At 50.2% G+C, this 21771-nt stretch overlaps 1 protein-coding gene across 2 annotated transcripts; it reads right to left on the bottom strand.

Annotated features, from left to right (window-relative positions):
• Positions 1 to 2149: 2149 nt before the first annotated feature.
• On the bottom strand, positions 2150 to 18203 carry AKR1E2 (aldo-keto reductase family 1 member E2). 2 transcript variants are annotated; one of them, XM_084889349.1, is made up of 10 exons: positions 18044 to 18203; positions 16531 to 16698; positions 14137 to 14253; positions 12160 to 12237; positions 10445 to 10567; positions 7030 to 7127; positions 5082 to 5154; positions 4490 to 4574; positions 2939 to 3020; positions 2150 to 2667 (listed from the first exon to the last, which is right to left on the bottom strand). In XM_084889349.1, the coding sequence occupies exons 1-10, from the start codon at positions 18182 to 18184 to the stop codon at positions 2625 to 2627; spliced, it is 1008 nt and encodes a 335-aa protein (XP_084745475.1). In that variant the 5' UTR covers positions 18185 to 18203; the 3' UTR covers positions 2150 to 2624. The 2 variants fall into 2 exon arrangements, with proteins under 2 accessions (XP_084745475.1, XP_084745474.1); XM_084889348.1 differs by having other exon boundaries at positions 4490 to 4577; positions 18044 to 18187.
• Positions 18204 to 21771: the final 3568 nt, after the last annotated feature.

Genomic DNA, 21771 nt, shown 5'->3' on the forward strand with positions numbered 1-21771 from the left:
CGGTGACTTTGTAAAACACAACCACTGTGAGTGTTACTGGTGAGGCGACAAAACTTGTCTTCTTGAAGGAGCTATTTCAATAAAGAGACAACGTGTAGCAAAGTATGTAAGAATTTACTGGCTGCAGCAAAAATATACATAGGACAATGAAACACAGAAGGGCAAACAGGAGAGCCTAGGCTTGGCTGCTTTGGCTCACCAGGGAGTCAGAGAAAAGGGGGTCTGGGAGACAGGTTCAGGAGGTTAGCCCAGGAGGAGATGCCCCTGCCCATTGCTCCCTTGGGTGACAAGTCTCCTGGGATCCCTTAGAGGAAAGAAGTGGAAAGGAAATGGTATCCGCATGCTCGCCTGGGGAAGGGCTCCTCCTCGGTCCTTTGTGTTGAGCATATTTCTCTCTCTCTGTCTCTCTCTCTTGCAAGTGGAAATCTTAGGGCAGGTTTCAGGGGAACGTCTCAATAGAATATGCATCAGCTTTCCAAGTGTGCTCTTTCAGGGTCATGGTCTCCACTCATTGGTCAGCACCAAGGCAGGGATCATTAGTCAATACAGCTGGTCCTCAGTCAGCCACAGCCACAGTGTCACTGTCTGGTTTTGTTGCTTTTCTGGGCTGGGAGCTGAAATACAACTGAGGCCTAGATGTTATCTTTAGGGAGGGAAAGGTCAGGGCTTCCAAACTGTATGACCAGCAATATGCTAGGGGCGGAAAAGTTACCCTGGGGACAAGGTCCTTGTTTTTCTGGTATTGCCCCTTGCTAGGGATCCGGGGCTTTCTGCCCTGGTGAGTTTCTGTACCTGGCCCATAGTCCTCACTCTGCTCATGTCTGTCTAACTGCTTATACCACGGGTAATGAGAACCTGCTGTGCCTGAGGATGGGCTGAGTCACGGGTTCTGTCTCTCAGGAACAAAGACCCAGACTCACAGCAGAGCCACCCTCGCCTCTGCAGCCACACACTTCAGGACCCAAAGAAGGGAAGACCACAGACTTTGTCCTTGACACTGCAGTAGAGAAAGCTTGTTTTCCCATCACTGATGTTTTTTATGTCCTCTGGGTGTCATGCATCAACTGGAAACCAAACAGAGACTCCTAGACTGTGTCTATGCCCCCACCCAGTAAAAGGAGAGGGGTCTGGGTGGGTCCCCTTTTCCCATGAGCCCAACAGGAGAACCCAAGGCCCCAAACAGACAAGCAGAGTGAAAGCACAGGCAGGACTTGCGGGCCACACCTTCAGGGCTTGAGGACACCCATGGCTTGGTTGGACCAGATAGGCCAAGGCCAGTCTCTGCTGCTTATGCCACAGGTCACACGGGAAGAGCCAGGAGACTGCAACTTTGCACATTAGAGTCTGGGGCACATGCCGACCGTCCCTGTTCCTGGCACTCGTGACCACCCTCTGCCTGTGGGAGGAAGTGTGTCTCCACCCCACTGGGTGCATCACACCCAGGCCATGTGGGTGGGAGATTCCTGGGACTTGGGCCCTGGACCCTCTCTGGCTAGTTGGCCTCGGGAGCAGATACGGACAAGCTCCTCTCCTGCTCCTGCCAGAGGCTGGGGGTTCAGGGCCACATGTCAGCTCCCTGACTAAGCACTGAGGCTTGAACATCAAGGGGGTATGGGTGGTGCACTGAGAGCACTCAAAACAGCAGGAAGGAGGACCTCACAAATGGGGAAGATCCCATGAGAAACGGGCAGAAAACATGTCAAGTGTGTGACTGGTTGGCCTCCAAACAGACAGCTTCACCACTGGGCGAGGAAGCCCGGCACTGGGCGTGGATGGTAGCCTGAGGTGAGGGTGTCTGGGGTAACAACCAGGAGTAACTAACTCCTGTGGAGGCACAGTCTTTGGGGAAGGTGGAAATGCCCAGTGCGTCAAGTACGTTCCATCCTTGGAGATGTGTGTGGGAGCGGGGCTCGGAGCTGGGCAGGGTGTGTGGTGGAGATGCATCCAGAAGCCCTGGTAGCAAGTCCCAGTAGGCTGGAGCTCCTGGGCCAAACTGGAAGGAACGTGCAGGGGGCAGGAGTCACACACTGCCCTGCGTGGGTACCCACCCTGTTTTTTCCTAAGGGGTAGTACTCCTGCCCCAGATCCACTCCACTGTCTTAGACTGAACACTGAGGCCATGAGGGGAAATGACCACATCCATCTCTGGTTTGTTTTCACAGGTTTATTTATGCCTGGTCAAATCTGATTTCCCAGGAAACTTTCTCAAACATTAGTGTTTTAATACTAAAATTTAGATTGTAAGTAAGAAAAAGAAGGCCTTCGTTGAACTAAGACAGCTCACCACTTTCACTCAGTCTTCCTTTCCAGATGTGAAGGTAAGGGTTTTGCTATAAAATCATCGGGGGGGGGGGGGGGGGCGGCAGAGAGGAGGGGCTCATTGAAGCTGAGTCACAGCTGTAGAGGTTCTTCATGCTGGTCTCCCAGTACTCCGTGGGCAGCACACTCTCAGATGCTTCCTCCTTCATTCTCACCGAGTCTGATGATTTCTTAGGGAGCTTAGCCTCTGTCCCTCCCGTCCCTGGCCAGGCTGTCTGTGCCTTTGAGGCAGAGCCCTGTGCTGCTGGGCGGGAGCCCTTCAGCCCTAGATTTGTTGGGCGGGAGGGAGGGGAGCAGGAGCAGGCTCAGTACTCTATGTGGAAAGGATAGTCCTTGTGGCTTACAGCTCTGGAAACCGGGGAACAAGTCAAAGACAAAAACAAAGAGGGATTACAATTTTTAAGAGAAACATTTTTAAATGACAAAATTCTATATTTTTATACTCTCTAGTGTCTAAAATTCATCTTTGGGTTCCCTCACCGGCCCATTCCCAAATAGGAAAGAATTCTGAGATCATTTAATAACCTAAAACATACAATAAATATCCATCCAGGAACCAAAAGCTCAATCTGAATAATCTATTCCCCTATTTCCAGAGTAGTGAAGGAGCTGTTCTTACGTGGAGAATTTGGTCAGTCGGAAGTTCTTGTCCAGGCTCAAAAGGGCGTCCATATCCTCTTCTGGTAACTCAAAATCAAACACCTGGAACCAAAATAAAACGTTCATGGGAAAGTCAGTTCAGTGAACACCTAACCGAGCACGTATCACCTGCTGAGCACTGTGCTGGGCCTGTGGGGGACACTAGGATGTGAAAGAAACACTTCATGTGGCACCTGGCACGTTCCCTGGTCCTCAGCCTCAGTTCCCAGGATGCACTGAGACTTGGGCCATTTGGGCTGCAGCAGGGACCCTTGGAAAGATGAGATCTGTGCTGGGCTCGTCCCACAGAAGTGAGGAGCACACCAGGACAGTCAAAGGGTGCAGTGAAGGATTTTTCCCAGTGCTCAAAAAACACACAAAAACAAAACACCACAAATCCAAAACACAAACATGTGTTCCACAGGCCCCAGCAGTGAGGGGAGTCTGGGCCACAGAGCATTAACTCTAATAATAGTCGTAACAGGTAGGGAGGCTCTAGGGTGAAGCCTCGGGCTGACCTGTGGCAGGGCCACAAACAAGTCCCAGCCGGAGGGCAGAGCTGGCCTCCATTGTTAAACCTGACCTGGTAGCCCTCCCTAGTTCCTTCCTAGGTAGCTAATGGGCTGTGGGAGGTTCAGCAAGTGTTGCCAAAACAAGAACATTTGTATACATGTTAATCTTGTTATAATCAGACTATAAAATAAACTCATATGGTTCTGGGTCACTGCCTCTCCATCAGAGGACAGCTGTCCCACCTGGCCCCAGCTTTTTCCTTCTACCTCCGTGTCTGTCTCTTTCATTTTCTCAATCCCCAGAAGCCCCTACTCAGGAACAGGACTGCTCTCTCTAGCCGCGCTGGATGCGGAAAAAAGAGAAATATTTATAGTAACACCGTGTACTTTTGAGTACAGACTTTCTGTTCCTTCTAAAATGTATTCTAAGCTGCCCCCTTACTTGGCCCCTAACAGGCCTGAGGACTGTGACCTGCTCCTGCAACCACAGCTTTTCACATGGGAGAGCCAGCCCTGAGCCGCCGCTAAGGACCAGGAAACAGTCCATCTTCACTCAGGAGGGGACAGGCCCCGACCAATCCCTGCCCACCGGAGATCCTCCACGGTTGCCTAGCAGAAATCATGGGCTCCCTGTTAGCAGTTTTGCCTGGCGGGGGAGCTGGCCCTGGGCAATGTGGGTTAAGGGAAGAAACAAACAGTCTGGAAGGGTCCCTCTCATCAGGATGGGCAGCCATGGGCCAGCACTAGTGAGTGGTGCTGGGCACAGAGCAGGCGCTGGATGGTAGGTGGCCTGGCTGGCGCCCTGGTCCCTCACCATCAGTCCTTCCCCATTTAATCTTGTCTACATCCCCCAGGTGTGTGTCTGCCAGGGGAAGCTCTGTATCCACTGGGCGTGGCCTGTGCTTCCCTGCCCCTCTGCTGTGTCAGGGCCTCGCAGGTTGGCCTGCTTGCTGCAGTGTGTAGCTGCCTAGCTCATACAGTTCCCCAAACCCACTGATGTCAAAGAAGGAGAACACCTCCCTGGATATTCTCAAGAATCCGCTTCGGGTTGACGGATTTGGGGATGGCGATCACATTCCTCTGGATCTGAAACCGGATCAAAATCTGCTGGGGAAAACGCATAGTATGAGACGAAGGGAATTGAGCAGAGTCAGAAGCCAACCGCTTCCCTTCTGGGTCATGTTTCACTGCCGGGAAGCCCAGTGACCCGGGCAGTAGGCACTATAGTGGCATTTCTGCACTGTCCCATAGAATGTCTGAAGGGATGGCCGCTGGCCCCAGGAGCTCAGAGGACATGCCAGTGCCATAACAGAGTTCGCTATCATGTCCAGTCCCATGAACCGCTGGACATTAGAACAAGGAAGAGAGTCATAAACTTCTTTGGGGTCCACTCAACTGGTGGGCCGCGGGAGGAAGCCTGGGACCATGGCATGTAGAGAATTGATCTTGGGGCCTGAATGAATGGAACCACAGCATCCTTAAGGGGCTGATGAACACTGAACAGTTCTATTAGTCACCTGCTGGGCCACAGCAAGGCATCCGCCCATGCCCATACATGGCTCCTGCAGTGAGCAGAAAGAAGCCCGCCCAGCCCAGAAGGTACCCACTTACCTGAGCTGCGGTCTTCTGGTGCTTCTGTGCAATGGACTGGATTACGGGGTTGTCCATCAGGTCCACACCTCCACTAAGGAGAACATTGCAGGGGTTGCAAGACCAAATCTGTGCACCTCCTTCTTTGAAAACAAGACTTTCTCCAAAATGGAAACTCTAGATCTACTTTTGTCTGATCATGATACATGCTCAGTGTGGAAAATCTAAACGGTGCAGAAAAGCTTGTCACCAAATCCACCGTCTAGTGATAGCCACGGCTGACATTTGGGAGGATGCAGCTGGACACTTGGCCTTCACATCTTTTCAGTGCTTTGTCTGAAGACCCGGGTAGCAACATCGGAGTGTCTGAAGCACAGGCTCTCCGCAGTGCTGTGCCCCTGGGACTTCTGACCTCTTCGGTAGGACTTAGAGTATTGTCTACAGCACCATCAGCATGAATCGATAATGGATAGCATCTCAGAAAAGTTCACCTCTAACCCCAAGAGAAAGCTGAAACAGTGGGCCTGTGCAGCCTTTATGCAGAGACTGTGAAGACTGACCCTGGGTCTGACCTTCCATGATGTCAAGCTGCCAGGCCCTCGGCCCTTGGAGAGCTATTGTTCTTAGTGAACGTTTTTAAAGTAGTTACTGTGTTTCAAGCAGTTACTGAGATGAAAACCATCCTCAATGTCTATGAAGGGACCAAACAGAATCCACCCCTCTTGGCTGTGGGACATTGGTCACCTCCCTTCTCTCACGCGGCTCCCACCACCCACTCCCTCACTGGCTTCCTCCACCCCAAGCTCAGCTGTGAATACAACCCAGACACTAAGGAACTCCCTCACTCTACCAATTTCATGCACATCTGTCCCACTTGACCTGGGAAACACACAGGCAATAACAGTCCAATAATCTCAGCCTTTCCTGGACCACTAATACTGAGCTAGGGGCTGGTATGAGAGTTATTACTTAGATGCAGTACCCACAACTCAAATAGTTCTTACAAGTAGAAGAAAATGAGAAGAAAATAATGACAAGATAGTGTGATAAGGGCTGAGGATGCAACACAAATAAGGGCAACACAAATAAGGAGAAATCGGGAGGGCTTCCTGAAGGAGGTGGTGTTGAACTGAGCCTTATATTAGAAATTGGAGTAAGCCAGGTTAAGAAAAAAAGATAAGATTTTCAGGTAAAGAGAACTGTATTTGCAAAAGCACAGAGACTAGAAAGCAGGAGCTCCAAATAGTTTCAGATGGTTGGCTCATAGCATGGTGCAGAAATAGGTAGAAATAGGCAGGAGCCAGACCAGGAATTGAAGAATATGTAAGCAGAATGACACAGTCACAATGAGATGGCTCCCTTCAGCTGTTGTGTGGATAGTGGATGAGAACCAGGCAAACCTGGGAGGTGTTAACAGGCTGCTGTAATCATGGGAGAGAATTCATACTTAATGACAGCATTATGTGAGAACAGAGATAGAATCCAAGTTTCCTGGCAAAATAACAAGTGCACCTTGCTGTCAGGTTGGATTGGGGGTATGAGGAGAGATCAAAAAGGAATACATTTCTGGCCCACGTGGCCAGTGGGTGGTGGCTCATCCGCTGATGTAGGGGGCACAGCACACAGTTCGGGTTCTGGGAAGATGATTCCGTAGAGATCAAGATGTCTGTGACCTGTCCCTAGAGAGGTCTGGCACAGCATGGGAGGTACCAGGAAAGAGCTCAGCAGAGAGGTTGCTTCCTGCTCGTTATGTCCCTTAAACATCACTGCCCTTCTGGAGGCAGCCACTGAAGATGACTACTGTCCTATGTGAACCAGCTCCTCTCTCAGCCCAGCCCACCTAGGCCAGGGTGCTGGCAGTCCTACCTGCTGAAGCCCTGTGGTGTCCACAGCCTGCCTAAACCTTCCTTAAACCTTACCCTGTAAATGAAACTGAGGCATGCATCCATTCCCGGCCACAAACTCCTACCTGGAACCCCCGAGGGGCTGGTAGGCAGTCACGGACACATCTCTGGACTGGCAGAAGCTGATCAGTTTCTTCTGAGCAAGATATGGGTGGCACTCAACCTACAAAGAGAATCACAGCTGACCAGAGACCATTGTGACTAACAGGGCACTATAAAAGAGGATCCACATCAATGCCCTGGCTCCATCACTGATGAGCTACATGGCCCACCTCCAGATTCGCGTGGCCATGCTTGGGAAGTACCAGGCTGAGCTGAAGGGTCTCCGAGAGGCTATCTACTGTAAGCAAGCCCAAGAACACCTTTCCCATCTGAATGCTCAAGAATCCCTGCTCAGCAAGGCTCTCACTGACCGCTTGAGGTAAAAGTGCAGCCTCCTACCTCTCCTCGCCTTTACCTTGCACGGTAGCATGGATCATTAGCTGACATTTTATGTGCTGTCATTCTTTGCAACTGTCTATTATTGCCTCTAGGGCATAAGCTCCATGAAGGCAGGGTTCTGAGTCTGATTTTCTTTTGTTCAAGACATGCCCCTGATTTCTGGAATAAGCTAGGCATAGAACAAAGCTCAGAAAGTGTTGAGTAAATGAAGGAAGCTGTGGGGGTTATGTGTGACAAACACGTGCTACAGTTGATTCCAAGGGATGGTGTAAGAAGATCAGGAGCAGATTCCTGTCTCCTCCCCACTCTACATATTCATGTATGATTCCAGGTAGAAAGCTGATCAGATTCACTGGCAGAAGTGAATTCAGAACCAGGGACAGTGCCCTCGCTGGTTTCCAGCTGAGCTGTCAGGACCCACAGGCAGAGCTGACAGGGACCCCAAAGATAAGCCACTGGCTCTCTGAGAACTCCTCTGAGGGTGCCTTCCCAAAGGGTTCCCCCATCGTATTTAGGAAACAGACCCTGCAGCCCCTCCTCACCCCACAGACCAGGCCACACCTCTCCCCATGATTTAAAGTGCCACTCAACAAAAGTCGACACAGAACTGAATGTGAGGTTTTAAAGCAGGGGAGCTCAGCAAGGCTGCAGGCTGGGACACCAGCCACTCCTCATGGGAGGTGACCAGAAGAGCTTCCAGAAGGCAGAGGACTTCCAGCTCTTGCCCTGGGTACTGAAGACTTGAGTCTGGTCCCTTGTGGAAATTCACTGAGCGGTGTCCTTTAAGATCGTGCACTCTTCTGTACTTGTGTTATACCTCCATTGAAAAAGTTTATTTATAAAAAGAATAGAATAGAGCATACTGTTCTATTATTAATACCCCTACACTGGAAACTACCCATGTACCCATTGCCAACTGAGAGGATAGTCACGGGATGGAATACCACAGGGAAACAAGGATGGGCAAATCACACCTGGATACAGGAGGACCTGACATACAATGCTGAGTAAGGAAAGCCCATTGCGCATCACATCCTGTCTAATAAAAGAGTAACATGCAGACTGACCATCACACCAAGACACAAGATGGCTGCCCCCACGTGGACACAAGATAGCCACCACAAGATGGCTTGCAGGGGAAGGCAATTGTGGGCAGTTAGGGGTGACCAGGCCAACAGAGGAGGGCAGTTGGGGGAGACCAGGCCAGCAAGGGAGGGCAGTTGGGGGGGACCCAGGCCTGCAGGGAAGAGCAGTAGTGGGTGATCAGGCAAGAAGGGAGGGCAGTTAGGGGTGACTGGGCAAGCAGAGGAGGAGACCAGGTCACCAGAGGAGGACAATTGGGGGGGCAGGCCTGTTGGGGGAGACCAGGTCAGCAGAGGAGGGAAATTGGGGGGGGGGCAGGCCTGCAGGGGAGAGCAGTTGGGGGGACCCAGACCTGCAGGAGAGGGCAGTTGGGGGTGGGACTAGGCCTGCAGTGGAGGGCAATTGGGGGATGGGGACTAGGTCTGTAGTGGAGGTCAATTGGCAGGGGGTACCAGGCCTGCAGGGGAGGGCAGTTGGAGAGGGGACCAAGGCATATGGGGGGGGGGGGATTGGCCTGCAGGGGAGGACAGATGGGGGTGCATGCCTGCAGGGGAGAGCAGTTGGGAGGAACCAGGCCTGCAAGGGAGGGCAGTTGGGGGCAATCAGGCTAGTAGGGAGAGCAGTTAGGGGTGACTGGGCCAGCAGAGGAGGGCAGTTGGGAGCTAGCAGTCCTGGATTGTGAGAGAAATGTCCAACTGCCTGTTTAGGCCCAATCCCAGTAGTATTGGGCCTAAATGGGTGGTCCGACATCCTTGAAGGGGTCCCAGATTCAAGAGGGTGCAGGCTGGGCTGAAGGACACCCCTGCCCCCATGCACGAATTTTGTGCACCAGGCCTCTAGTTCTCTATGTAAAGCCCAAAGGCCAATCTGTGCTGTCAGAACTTGGAACAGTAGCTGCCCTTGGCAAGCAGTGGGGACTAGAAAGCAGCAGGGCAGGGGCTCTTAGTTGTTTCTTCCTCTGGGTCAGGGTTGGGAACCTTTGTTCTGCCAAGGGCCACTTGGATATTTATTCGAGGGCCATACAAAATGATCTATTTAAAAATTAACCTGATGAATTTAATCAAACATTTAATTAACTCACCCCTCATGCCTTGGCAGGGCCAGACCAAATGATTCCACAGGTCTTATATGGCCTGCGGACCAGAAGTCCCCCACCCCTGCTCTGGGGGCTGGTCCAGAGTGAGGTCCAGTTCTGAGAACTTATCAAGCTCCATTCTTATGTGTGCACTTTTTTGCATGTACGGTACACAACATGTTAATACAAGTTTAAGTAAAATAAGGGCCCCTTTTTACATAGGAAGGCAGCTAGTCTAGAAAACACTGTAACCCTTTCCTCACAAGTCATTTCTCATCATTAAAGTCTTATAGAGGCTGTGATCTTGCAGAGGGAGGGTCCCTGGTGAGGCCCCAGGAAGCCAGTACCACCTCTGACCATCATTAATGAGGCATCAGGACTGACTGTACCCTTTGCCACTTCTGAGCATACCTGGTGACCACTCCATAGCTGAAGTGAAAACCCTGCCTTCCAAGGACTCCACCTCACCTGATGAGCCTTTTAAAAGGGTCTTGCCTATACAACTGCCATTTGCCCAACTGTTCCATGGTCATGCCTTTCTTCATTGTTGTTAATCCTCATTGGAGGATAGTTTTCCATTGATTTTTAGAGAGAATGCAAGGGAGAGGGAGAGACATCAATGTGAGAAAGACACATTGATTGGTTGCCTCCTGCACGCACCTTGACCAGGACCAGAAACCTGCAACCAAGGTATATGTCCTTGACTGGAATCAAACCCGAGACCCTGCTTTATCCACTGAGGCAAAATGACTAGCGCCATAGTCATGACTTTTTACAGCCTCAGGAGAAAATGCCTACTTCATGCTCCAGTGTAACCATGTGGAGGCAACAGATGAAAAGCTGACTCCATTCTTTCAAGCAGCTTAGCCATCCACACTCACCTGGTTAGTCAATGGCTTGAATCTCAAGTTGGGCTTATTCAGAAGCCTCTCCAGCTGCTCGTGGTTGAAGTTGGACACCCCAATGGCTTTCACCAGCCCTGCAACCACCAGGTCCTCCATGGCCTGGAGAGAACAATGTAATTGTTTTGGGTGCATGGGCTCTGTCTACTCCACTAATAATCTGAGATCCCCAATCCTTCACACAGTATCCTAAAACTGGCTCTGCCAAAAATCTTAAAATGTCTTAAAATATTTGATTTCATGTGTTATAAGCATTTCTGTACTTGAAGTTTCCCCCCATTTCATCATTATATTTCCTCACTAAGCCTCAATTTTCTCATCTGCCAAGTGGGTTACAACCTTACCAGGGCTAAGGATTACATCAAATAAGGAACACAGGACATTTAGTTCACACTCAGCACATGTACCTGTTATTTCTGTTACTCTGAATGTCTGTTGATAGGATATCAGCAAGGATGTCCACTGCGGTCTGTATCTGCTCACCCAGTTTCTACCCAAATGACCATCTTCCTCGGCATGATTATGCACCATCATTCTAACTCACCACCTTTTACCTTGTAAGGGCCTTGAGAGCAGAATCCCTACTCTGTGCTGTCCATTGGCCAGCAAGCCAGACTAGCTCTCAGATTCAGGAAGAGCATGGCCTGGTGCCAGGCTAAGTAGTCAGCATGAGTCCTGGTGGCCGTAGGGCTGATGGCCACAGGGCTGGTGGCCAATGTCAGGGTGCACTGCATGGTCACCCTGACCTCACTCATGCTACAAACAGCCCAGAGTTGCAGCCATGCCTTTCAGGAGAGGCAGTGTCTGTGACCCTGTGACCAAAGGATTGCAGCTCCCCGGGCACTGTTCCCGACAGATCAGACACCTCAGTTAACCTCTGTGAAGTGAGGTCGATTCGCCCATTTCGAGAATAGCCTGACCTGGGAGCTCCTCCCTGACTGTGCTCCTCTCCTCCCTCTGCCTGGATGACCTCAGGCACTCCCACCCCTGAACCTGTCCATCTCACACCAGTGGCTCCAGCGTCTCATCTCCCTAAACTCAGCAAGTTCCATTGTGAACCTGCTTTCTTCCCATGCCTCACACTCACCCTTATGTTGACTTGTAAGATTATAGGCACCTGGTGAGCAGAGTCAGCAGGAACCTCCTCTCCTTCTGCCACACCGTCAATTCACTGCCACACCTCACACCTGCCACTTTCCCTGACTCCCATGCTCAACATTCTACTTCAGGCCTCATCCCTTCCTGTGCAGGCACTGGCAGCAGGTTAGAAATGTGGTCCCTTCCTCCATGCATCTCCAAGATACACCCCAATGTCACCATCTGTCCAAGTTTTCATTCTGAAATGCTTACAAAAGAGCTAAAGGAATTATAAAGTGGCCATGGAAAATGGACTCTTTATTTTCTTTTTATACTCTTCTGTAGTTTCTGTAGTGAACATGTGATGTTTTTCAATACAAAAATAAACATTTAAGAATAAGGGAGGTCTGGGTCAGTTATCCTTAAAATACACATTTCAGAGAGATGAACAAGAGGAAACTGGGCTCTGAGTCCCACAGACAGGCGTCCCTTCGTGCTGCACACCTGCCTTGTGAGGCGACCACCTGGTATCTCTGAACGCAAGGAGCTCAGGATCCCCGGCTTCCCATTTGAGGCCCATCAGTAGGAGAAAGATGCGGCTGGCCAGCTCAGCTTACCTCCCAGGTGTCTAGGTAATCAGTGTCACTGGGAATCGCCATGCCATTGCGGTCCAGGGGCAGCTCTTTCCCTCCGGGCTGTCAGAACAAGAAGACAGGAGCTTAGTGGGGGCTTATTGGTAGTCACCCTCTAAACAGGAGACTGGATGGAGGGAGAATCAAGACATGGGGAAAGAATGCTAGGCCAGAAGGTCTGGGTCTGAGCACAGTCCTCACCAGGTGACTTCCCTTCTCCATGCCCTATCTCCACCTTCATAAGACAGGGGGTTGGGTGGCTCGGTGGCCAGCAAAGTTCCCAACAGCCTGGAAGTTCACCGCCCACCTCTCACATGTCAGAAAAGAAGGACCTAGGATCCTTGTCCGTTGTCAGAACATTGTTTAGCAATTTCAGGTAAAAAGGAGGGCAGGGGTCTTGCCTTCTTATCCTAAGAGCTCAGTCAACTTTCTCCTAAGAAGAGCCACTCTGAGGCTCTTCTCTGCTTTTCTTAGAATTTATATCATGGTGAGAGATATTGAAGCCAGAATACAAGGGGCTTCAAAAATTCTCTTAAGCAATGGTGGGAACAATGTCTAAAATTGCAGCTTGATGCACATTTTTTAGGAATTTTCATGATGAAGAAACTAAATGTCTCATGTCAATGCATCCTCCCATGTTGACGTATGTCCAGACCTCTATGTACAAGTGCTACCTGGCCTTGTCCTTGAGGGCTGCTGACCACCAGGAGCCAGTCAGAGATCTGCTAGAAGGTGAGGGTGAGGCACAGTAACCCATGACTGCCTGAGCATCTGCTTCTGGGCCCCAATAAAGACACTAAGTCTTACTGTGCCTCAATGGTATCCTCTGTGCAATGGGGGTGTTAACAGTACCTGCCTCACATAATTGTTGTGAGGATTAATGAACAATGCCTGTCAGGTACCTGAAAAAGTGTCGGCTCAATGCTAAAAGAGCACGGACCGCTGACAGTACGTGTGACACAGCTACTGACATCACCTACCCATTGCTTTCTGGGTGCACAGACAGATTTTACAGACAAAAATCATTTCTGAATCATCCTCTCTCATTTCACTTTCTGGGAATCTTCTGTTCTCCACTAGCGGCGTGACTAACGTGCAGTTGCTACGTCCTTTATTGAAATTAAATACAAAGTCTGAGAGTAAAGCTGTGCTAGGAATGAAGTGCTTTTTGTCCATTAACTTTAAAAGAAACCTGTCAGCTCGACACACACCATGAGCTCCTCCAACAAGGTGCACACGTGGGAGATTCCAGTGCAGCACCATCCACCCCAGCGTAGGGAGAGCGTCCTCTCTCAGGAATCGCGGTGCCACCTGTGTGCCTGAGCCCTGGGTCAGCCAGGAGGTCATCTAGGCCTGGGGCATTGCACAGGGACATCCTGGCCAGGACTAAACTGTGTCTGAGGTTGGTAAAGCATCTGAGCAGGGTGTAAGGTGTGTCAGGGGAGGGGAGAGGGTATGAGCACTATCAAATGGAGAGAATAACACCAAATGGAGAAATAATCTCCCTCCAGAACCCTCTGGACCTGCTGCAGGTGGATAAGCATGCGTCTCCCACATGGCAAAGCAGCCTTCACTCTCCAAAGAGCTCATAACCTGCACAAGGAGACGGGGCCAAGGAACTCCCTGGAACCCGGGAAATGACATGAGCGGCAGCTTTGGGTAGCAGTGTGTCCTCTGTCCGGACACCTGTTTTCCCCTAAAGACCTGTGGAAAAAGTGGACTGCTCTGTTGGCTTGGAAGAAGAAATGACTGGCTTAGAAGCAAAAACCATAATTGGTTAGAGGTCCTCGAGGCCAAGCCTCTCCTGAGTGGAGGCCCAGAGATAATGGAATGTGTGTGTGTGGCCGATGCAGCCCTGGACTCTCTGTGCCCTGGCTGCTGGCCCAGCTCTTTACACCACCCACTGGAGCATGACCAGGAAAGAAGCTGCCAGTGGGGGCTCTCACCAGGCCTGGGCAGTACCTTGAAACCCATGGGCCAGTGGATGAGGTAGAGGTCCAAGTACTCCAACTTCAAGGCCTTCAGAGTGTTGGAGCAGGCTGGTCTCACCAAGGACTTCTTATGGCTGGTACACCAGAGCTATAAGGGAGAGGAGAATCATGACAATTGGTCACAGAGCCAGTGTTGACACATCTGCCCCTCGGTCCCACAAACCCAGGATCTGGAAGACAAACAGCATCTAAGATCAAGTGGTCATAAACACAGCAGACTGTGACATTATTCTCCAATGGTCCAGGGCGTCCACAGGGAGGGAAAGCTCAGCTCCTCCTACCTGATTTCTCCTCAGGGAAAGTGGGGGGAGAGGGAGGAACACTGTGAAATTATTTGGTGGGAGAGCTGTCTGGTTATTTGGATTCACTGCTGATACCGTATATATATATATCTCCATCCATCCCCATGGGCAGAGAAGATATGAGAAAAAATCAGAAGAATTTATATATTGAGTTTCCCACTTGAACAGACTCTATGTTAAAGGTTTTCTGTTATAAGGGCCTCATTATCCTGCAGATTACACTAGGTCAGTAAGTTAACACACACGGCCTTATATTTAGCATGTCCATCTACACCCTTTGTGAAGTAAAAAGTTTATAATTTGTTTTCTCCTCATTGTTTCCTTTAGTATACTATTTAGGCACCATTGCAGCAAGAGCAAAACAAAACAACAACAAAAAGAGATAAATAAAAGAAAGAGGATAAAATATATGAAACCAAATTACAGGTACAGTATGTTTACAAAAAAGAAACTAGAATACATCATATTGTTAACAATAGCACTTTCTAGATGGTGAGTATATCAGTGATTTAAAAAAAAATGTATTTCCAAGATTTTTCTAAATTTTAGGAATAATGAGCTCACATCCTCTGCTGGCTATGATCCATCTGGGAGCAAACGTCCTCCCTGCTGGCTAGCCACAGGAACCCTAGGTACCCACCTCCCTAATTGGAGGATCAGGAGAGATTTGGGTTCCTTGGCTAGGGTCACCTGGGCCTTGAGTTACAGCATTATATCCAGGTAACACAGAAAAGCACCAAAGCTTGCAATTAAAGAAATTCATTTATTTTTCAAATATATTTTATTGATTTTTTACAGAGACAAAGGGAGAGGGATATAGAGTTAGAAACATTGATTAGCTGCCTCCTGCACACCCCCTCCTGGAGATGTGCTCACAACCAAGGTACATGCCCTTGACCGGAATCGAACCTGGGACCCTTCGGTCCACAGGCCGACGTTCTCTCCACTGAGCCAAATCAGTGAGGGCGCAATTACGGAAAATTTAGATGTGGCAATCGCCCGGAAGATTGTGAAACCCACTGTCTCCTCTTCCACGAGGGAGCCGGTTCCTAAGCCAGGCTCGGGAAGGACAGCCACCATGTGAACTCACTGCCCCTGGACTAATGGTCTTAATATTCTTCTTCAAAGTCAAAAGCAAAGGGATTTTTTAATTTTCCACTCTCGGTCTGTCACCAGCATTTTCTTTTCTTTTCTTTTTCTTTTTCTTTTTCTTTTTTTAAAATATATTTTATTGATTTTTAACAGAGAGGAAAGGAGAGGGATAGAGAGTTAGAAACATCAATGAGAGACACATCAATCAGCTGCCTCCTGCACATCCCCTACTGGGGATGTGCCTGCAACCAAGGTACATGCCTTTGACAGGAATTGAATCTGAGACCTTTCAGTCCACAGGCCAATGCTCTATCCACTGAGCCAAACCGGTTTCGGCTGTCACCAGCATTTCTTACAGGGCCCGCCTCCCGATGGTCTTTCCCAGCCATGTCCTTGCTATCTGTCTAGTGCTGTCACCCCTCCCACCAACAATGCCGTTAAGGTCTCCTGCCTTCTGCCTCCTGTTTAAAGGCACTCTGCTTTCACCTTCACAGTCTTCTCTATTCAGAATAACTCTTGCTCAACAGAAGGTAAAACCTTCAGCGGTGTTCCTTTGTCTGTGAGAAGAGAACTCCTGAAATGGTGATCAGGTCTTCTGTAATCAGGTTCGTTCACGGAACCAGCTTCACCGTTCCTTCTATTCGCTGCCAACACTGCTCAGTCCAGGAACAACAATCCTCTCAAAGGTCTCAACACTCACACCCCCACCCTCACCAGCACCACACTGCCCCATGCCTCCTGCCTTTGCTCTAATTGTCCCTTCTGCCTGTCACACTGTCCCCAGCCCCTTCACCTGCACCACTCCCAGCACGTGCACAAAGCTGCAGAAGCCCTTGCCAGGTCTGGTCCCAGTATGAATGAAGTCAGCAGCTCTATGGGAGCCTGGAAAACCATCCCCGTGCTACGTCAGCGGTCTCAACACCCAAGTCCCGAGCAGCCTGCACCTGCTCTCCCTGCGGGCACAGTCCTACCTTACTAACGATGAACAGGTCCTCCCGCCGAACCACGCCCTCCTCGATCTTGCTCTGGATCCCGGCTCCGACCTCACTCTCATTTTGGTACAGGTAGGCGCAGTCAAAGTGCCGATATCCCACATCGATTGCCACCTTCACCGCCTCTGTCACTTCCCCGGGCGCTGCCTGCAGAATGAAGAAGACCCAAGGAGTTGCCCGGCTGACCACCTGCACCAGTGATAAATTAGGTGCTTGTAAGCCACCCAGCTTTTGTGGTTGGTTGTTATGCAGCACTTCTTGAGCAATAGATTTCAATGGCTTATTTGTAATTTTAGAAGATTAAAAATACATAAAATGAAGCCTTGGCATGGATCAGGGAAAGGTGATTAGGATTAATCCAATTCTATTCCACTAAAGTCCAACAGCTTTCACAGCATTTCCTTACCCTGTGTGTGAGAACTTGTGGATTCCTGCACCCAGCTGTGTGCAGAAACAGTGCATACAAGAATTAAAGTCAAGCTGAAACCGGTTTGGCTCAGTGGAAAGAGCGTTGGTCTGCGGATTGAAAGGTCCCAGGTTCAATTCCAGTCAAGGGCATTTACCTTGGTTGCGGGCACATCCCCAGTAGGAGGTGTGCAGGAGGCAGCTGATCAATGTTTCTAGCTCTCTATCCCTCTCCCTTCCTCTCTGTAAAAAATCAATAAAATATATATTTTTAAAAAAGAATTAAAGTCAAGACAATTAAATAGATAGAGTGCTTTTTGAACTGCTGCCAAATGCATGGCCTTGGCTAGATGCTGAGAACCACCAGTGAAACCAAACCCTTGGCCTCTAAGAGTGGTTAAGGGGATAGAAGAAATAATTTAAATAATACTTAGATGAGTTTTATGGGGGGTTGATCATTCTAATTCCTATTCTAATCATTTCCTAGGTGACTTCTTAAAGGAACATTTTTTTTTTTAATCGAAGAAGACTGTATTAAAAAAAGAAAAGAAGAAGAAAAGCACATTTGAAAATTAGTTAGTGCCAAGCCTCAAAGCACTGGCAGGTCAGAAAGCCAAAGGAGAGAAAGTTCCCAAGTTCAAGGTGCTCCACTATCAGGTTTTACACAGGGGACAGGAAGTTACAAAGTTCCTGTTTAAAGCCAAGGTGGCAATGCCAGGATTCCTTTATCTTTTTGATACCACTTTCCAGTAACAGTTGCCCCTGATCTAGTCAGGTGACTGCGACTCTTTCTGTCTATACCCAAGCCTGACAATCTTTTCTTCTGGGCTTTCCCAAAAGTTATTTCTGAATAATTATGATTTGGCTGCAATATGCAATAGCAGAGACAACCCCCATTTCCAGATCATCTGCGGATCTACAAATTCCATCTTTCCAACACAGGAAGCCTCCCCGGGAGTTACAGGTGACTAGCTGGGCTGGGGGCTGCAGGTGTCCCCCAGGTTGTCCCTGCGGGTGTCCCCTCTGCATCAGGGCGAACCTCGGTAAGGAAAGGCGCCGCCTCTCCTGGACCCCAAGGCCGCCTCACCTTCCAGGTGCCCAGGCCCAGAAGAGGAATCTTCTCCATCCTTCGGAGCGGCTTCTGCGGCTGCCAGGCTGCTCTGCAGGTGAGCCACTGCGGCGGGCTCCAGATTAGCTGGCAGCTCCGAGGTGGCCGGCGAGTAGACATCTCAACGGTGGGGGCGGCGCCTGCGGCGGGGGCCCCGATTGGTCGGGGGCTCTGAGGTGTCCAGGTAGCGGACCGCGCCCCCCGGACCAGGGGACACGCCCACATGTCCCGGGAAAGTTGGACGTTAGGAAGCTGGGTGCGCGAGCTCGCGCTGTGCATTGAGGTCCTGGCAGGTCCCCAGTCCTCAAGCCAGGCAGATGGGCAGGGGTCCCCAGGGTCCCAGGGTCGGCAGAGCCACCCCCAGGGCAGTCCCTAGAGGACCCCGTCTAGGGCGCTCTGTGCAACGCTCCGGGCACCTGGGACTAGGGTAGGTCCGACTCCCCACCCTATGGGGAGGGGCCTCCAGGATAAGATTGCTCTTCTACACCTGGATGTGCTTAGGGCAGGGATCCTGAGGGTTCCACCGGTCCCTAGGAGTGTGTAGAGCTTTGTTTCTCCATGACCTTTTGCACTGAGGCCGGTAATGCTTTCTACACCTGAGCTGCATGGGAGAGGGCGGCCTGGAGGCCGGGGCAGGGCACTGGGCCGCTCCTTGGGGACCAGGGGCAGGAACACCCTTGCTGGAGCCTCAGGTCCTCAGGTGGAACTGGGCGGAGTCATTGCCCTGGCTGAGCAATGGAACCGGGCACCCGATGGCCACGATAATAGACGGAATCTGGGGGCATAGAGTATTCCAGGTCTCTCTCATTCACCCTTCCCCCTCCCCCCGCCCCCTGGCCCCACCGCCCCCTCCACCCAGGGCCTGGGACCCCACTGCCTGGATGACTCCGACCAATAGTGTGTTTTGTTGTCTCCAGCCTGCTGCTGCAGTGCTGGGGCTGACCACCAGGGGGACTGGCTGTGCCCACTGGGCTCGCTGGAGTAACTGGGGCAGGGAAGGGGTCAGTCATTCTGGGCGTGGCCCTGCCTCTGAACACCTGATACCTTTAATTATTGGCCTCCATCTCCTTGATTATGTGAGCAGCTCAGAGGCGGGAGAGGGCTGTGAGATCCTCTAATTGATCTATTCAGTTACTCTGAAAAAACCCCTCACAAAATTACTTATTTGTGGGAATATCAGAACATTCTTTATAGACTGCTTTTACTTCACAATATGGCCTCAAATATTTTTGCATCTGGTACTGTTTATATTGTTTGATCCGTCGCCCCTCTTTTGTCTCACTCCAGCGTGAAAATAAGTTGTCCCGCTGAAGCCGGTTTGGTTCAGTGGATAGAGCGTCAGCCTGTGGACTGAAAGGTCCCAAGTTCGATTCCGGTCAAGGGCATGTACCTTGGTTGTGGGCACATCCCAGAGGAAGTGTGCAGGAGGCAGCTGATCGGCGTTTCTCTCATCGATGTTTCTAACTCTCCTTTTCCCTTCCTCTCTGTAAAAAAAAAAAAAAATCAATAAAATATATTTTTAAAAAAAGAAAATAAGTTGTCCCTGAACCTGGATGAGACTTGCAGGGTGGGGACCATGCAGGCAGACACACTGCAAAAGCTGGTAAAGTACCCCGTGTCTGTCTTCCAGAGCAGACTACTGTGTCCTGCCTCCTGGTCTATCTCCTGAAACTTCTCCAGCACCCAACAGGTCACACCTGCTGTGGAAAAGGTGGGTGCTTCTCCCCCACTACAGCACCTAGCTGAGTGTCTTGAGAATGTCACTTCATCTCTCTGAGCCTCACTTTGTGTGGAAACCGGGGTACTGTGAGGACCAAACTCAGAGGGCTATTGTCAGGGACTGAGTGGGATAAGGGATGGAGAGCGCTGACCCTGTTGTGCCTGGCTCTGTGGAAAGGGCTGCTAAGGACTGTGGTTTTATTTATGATTTTTCTCTTCCCCATGAAGCTCTCTGCCTCAAGCCTTCCTTATTTTGTGGCCTGGGACAAGCTGCTTCCCATTTGTAAAGGAGGTGTCACATTCTATCTGGGCGGTCCCTTGTGCTGGTGTAGCCAGAGAAAGGACTCTTAGGGACTTGCTGAGGGGCCTCAGATACACTCAGATATCTGAGATTAATTCCATTAATGCCAGGTACACTCAGATATCTGAGATTAATTCCATTAATGCGGGCAACAGAAACCTAACATTGTCACTGGAGATAAAATGTAAAAAGAGCTAGCCGAGATTGATGGATCTGAATGGTCAGAGCTATTAACTCATTGTCTAGTTGAGATAGTGGTGCTTGAGGCAACTGTAATTTGTTAATCATATGTAAATGTAAGTTGATTTTCTGTTGTTGGAACTTCCCGCCTAAGAGATGTCTTTGTTTCAGAATCTCAATAAAAGGAATGGTAAAAGGCCAGGGAGTGGTTAGTCTTCCCACTAGAGGTAGACTTCCCGCCTGGCCCCCATTTTCCCAAATTAACTCTTTTCCAGTCTCTTTCTTCATTTTAGTGTGCGGCCTTCTCCAGAAACCGGACCCTGAGTGGGCCCTGAACCATGCGGGTCGTGTTAAGGGATCCCACACATTAACAATAAATCTAGTAAGTGCCTACTCTGTGCAGGCTTTTTTCTAGACATTTGGCATAGCTCAATGAATGGAGCAGACTAAAATCCCTACCCTCCCTTGCTTCCACTCCAGTTGGGGCATCAGCCAGTGTCACTGGACATCACAGCAGGTAGAGGACACGGGATGTTCAATGTGACACCTTGCTGGCCTTCTCTTCTCTGCCCTAATCGTCAGAAGGATGACAGACCCCAGGAACAAGCTAAAGGAGTGGGTTTTTGGTCAAGAGAGAGGGCTCCTGTCTCCCTGGTGAGGGACATTTGGGGCTGAGGCCAGTGGGGGGCAGCCTCTGGAGGATGTGGACCTCACTGGCCTAAGCCAGTTTCTGACTGATATGCAGCTCAGCATGCCCAGCCCAGACCTGGAGCTCCGTGCCTCCTTTCTTTTGACCCAGCTGGGTGACCAGGAGCCCACTGAGGCAGAGCCATAGGGTGAGGTGGAAAGGTGAGCATAGGGGAAGGGTTGATGTTGGGGCTACTCAGGGAGAGCTGCCAGAGGTTGGTGTAGGGACAGGAGCAGAGTGGCCTCAGACCACCCATTAGGAGGACTCAGCCTGGGAAGACGTCCTTTTCTGGAAAATCCTGGGTTATGTTCTGTCTTTGGAGAGGCATGCAGGTGACCTCTCCTCCTCTTGCAGCTCCAGCACCATCTCCAGAGTGGCTTTGGCTCCAGCATCAGTTCCTGTAGCATCTCCAGAGCCAGATCCAGCTGTATAACTACAGGACCCAAGCCCGCATAGAGCTGGAGGCACTACTGTCATTAGATTCAATGCTGCCTCCAGTGGCAGAGCAATTCCAGAACTCGAGACTGCTCCAGAAGCAGCCCAGAGCAGCCTGTCTTCCCACATGAGGAACAGGAGCTGTACGTGTTCACCTCCCTCCACGCCAGCTCCTGAGCTATACCTGGCACCACGGCTGACCTCCTCTCCCCTCTGGTGGTACCACTTTTTGTTTTTTTTTCATTTTTCTTTTCAAATTCTTAAAAAAAACCCATCTTGTTAAAATTTAGATTCAGTATTATGTAACCTTTTAGTCATTTTAAACTGCAATTTAGAGGCATTAAGTACTTCCCTATGCTGTGCAGCCAGCCCCACTATCTGTTT

The sequence above is a fragment of the Pipistrellus hanaki genome, assembly GCF_964339955.1.
Source record: "Pipistrellus hanaki genome assembly, chromosome: 1".
NCBI lineage: Eukaryota > Metazoa > Chordata > Mammalia > Chiroptera > Vespertilionidae > Pipistrellus > Pipistrellus hanaki.

Coding starts and splice junctions, on each gene's coding strand:
- AKR1E2 (XM_084889348.1), bottom strand. CDS start 18,184: ATGTCTACTCGCCGGCCACCTCGGAGCTGCCAGCTAATCTGGAGCCCG. Junction 16,699..18,043: donor TGGGCCTGGGCACCTGGAAG/GTGAGGCGGCCT, acceptor TTCATTCTGCAG/GCAGCGCCCGGGGAAGTGAC. Junction 5,155..7,029: donor CAGCCCCTCGGGGGTTCCAG/GTAGGAGTTTGT, acceptor TGTTCTCCTTAG/TGGAGGTGTGGACCTGATGG.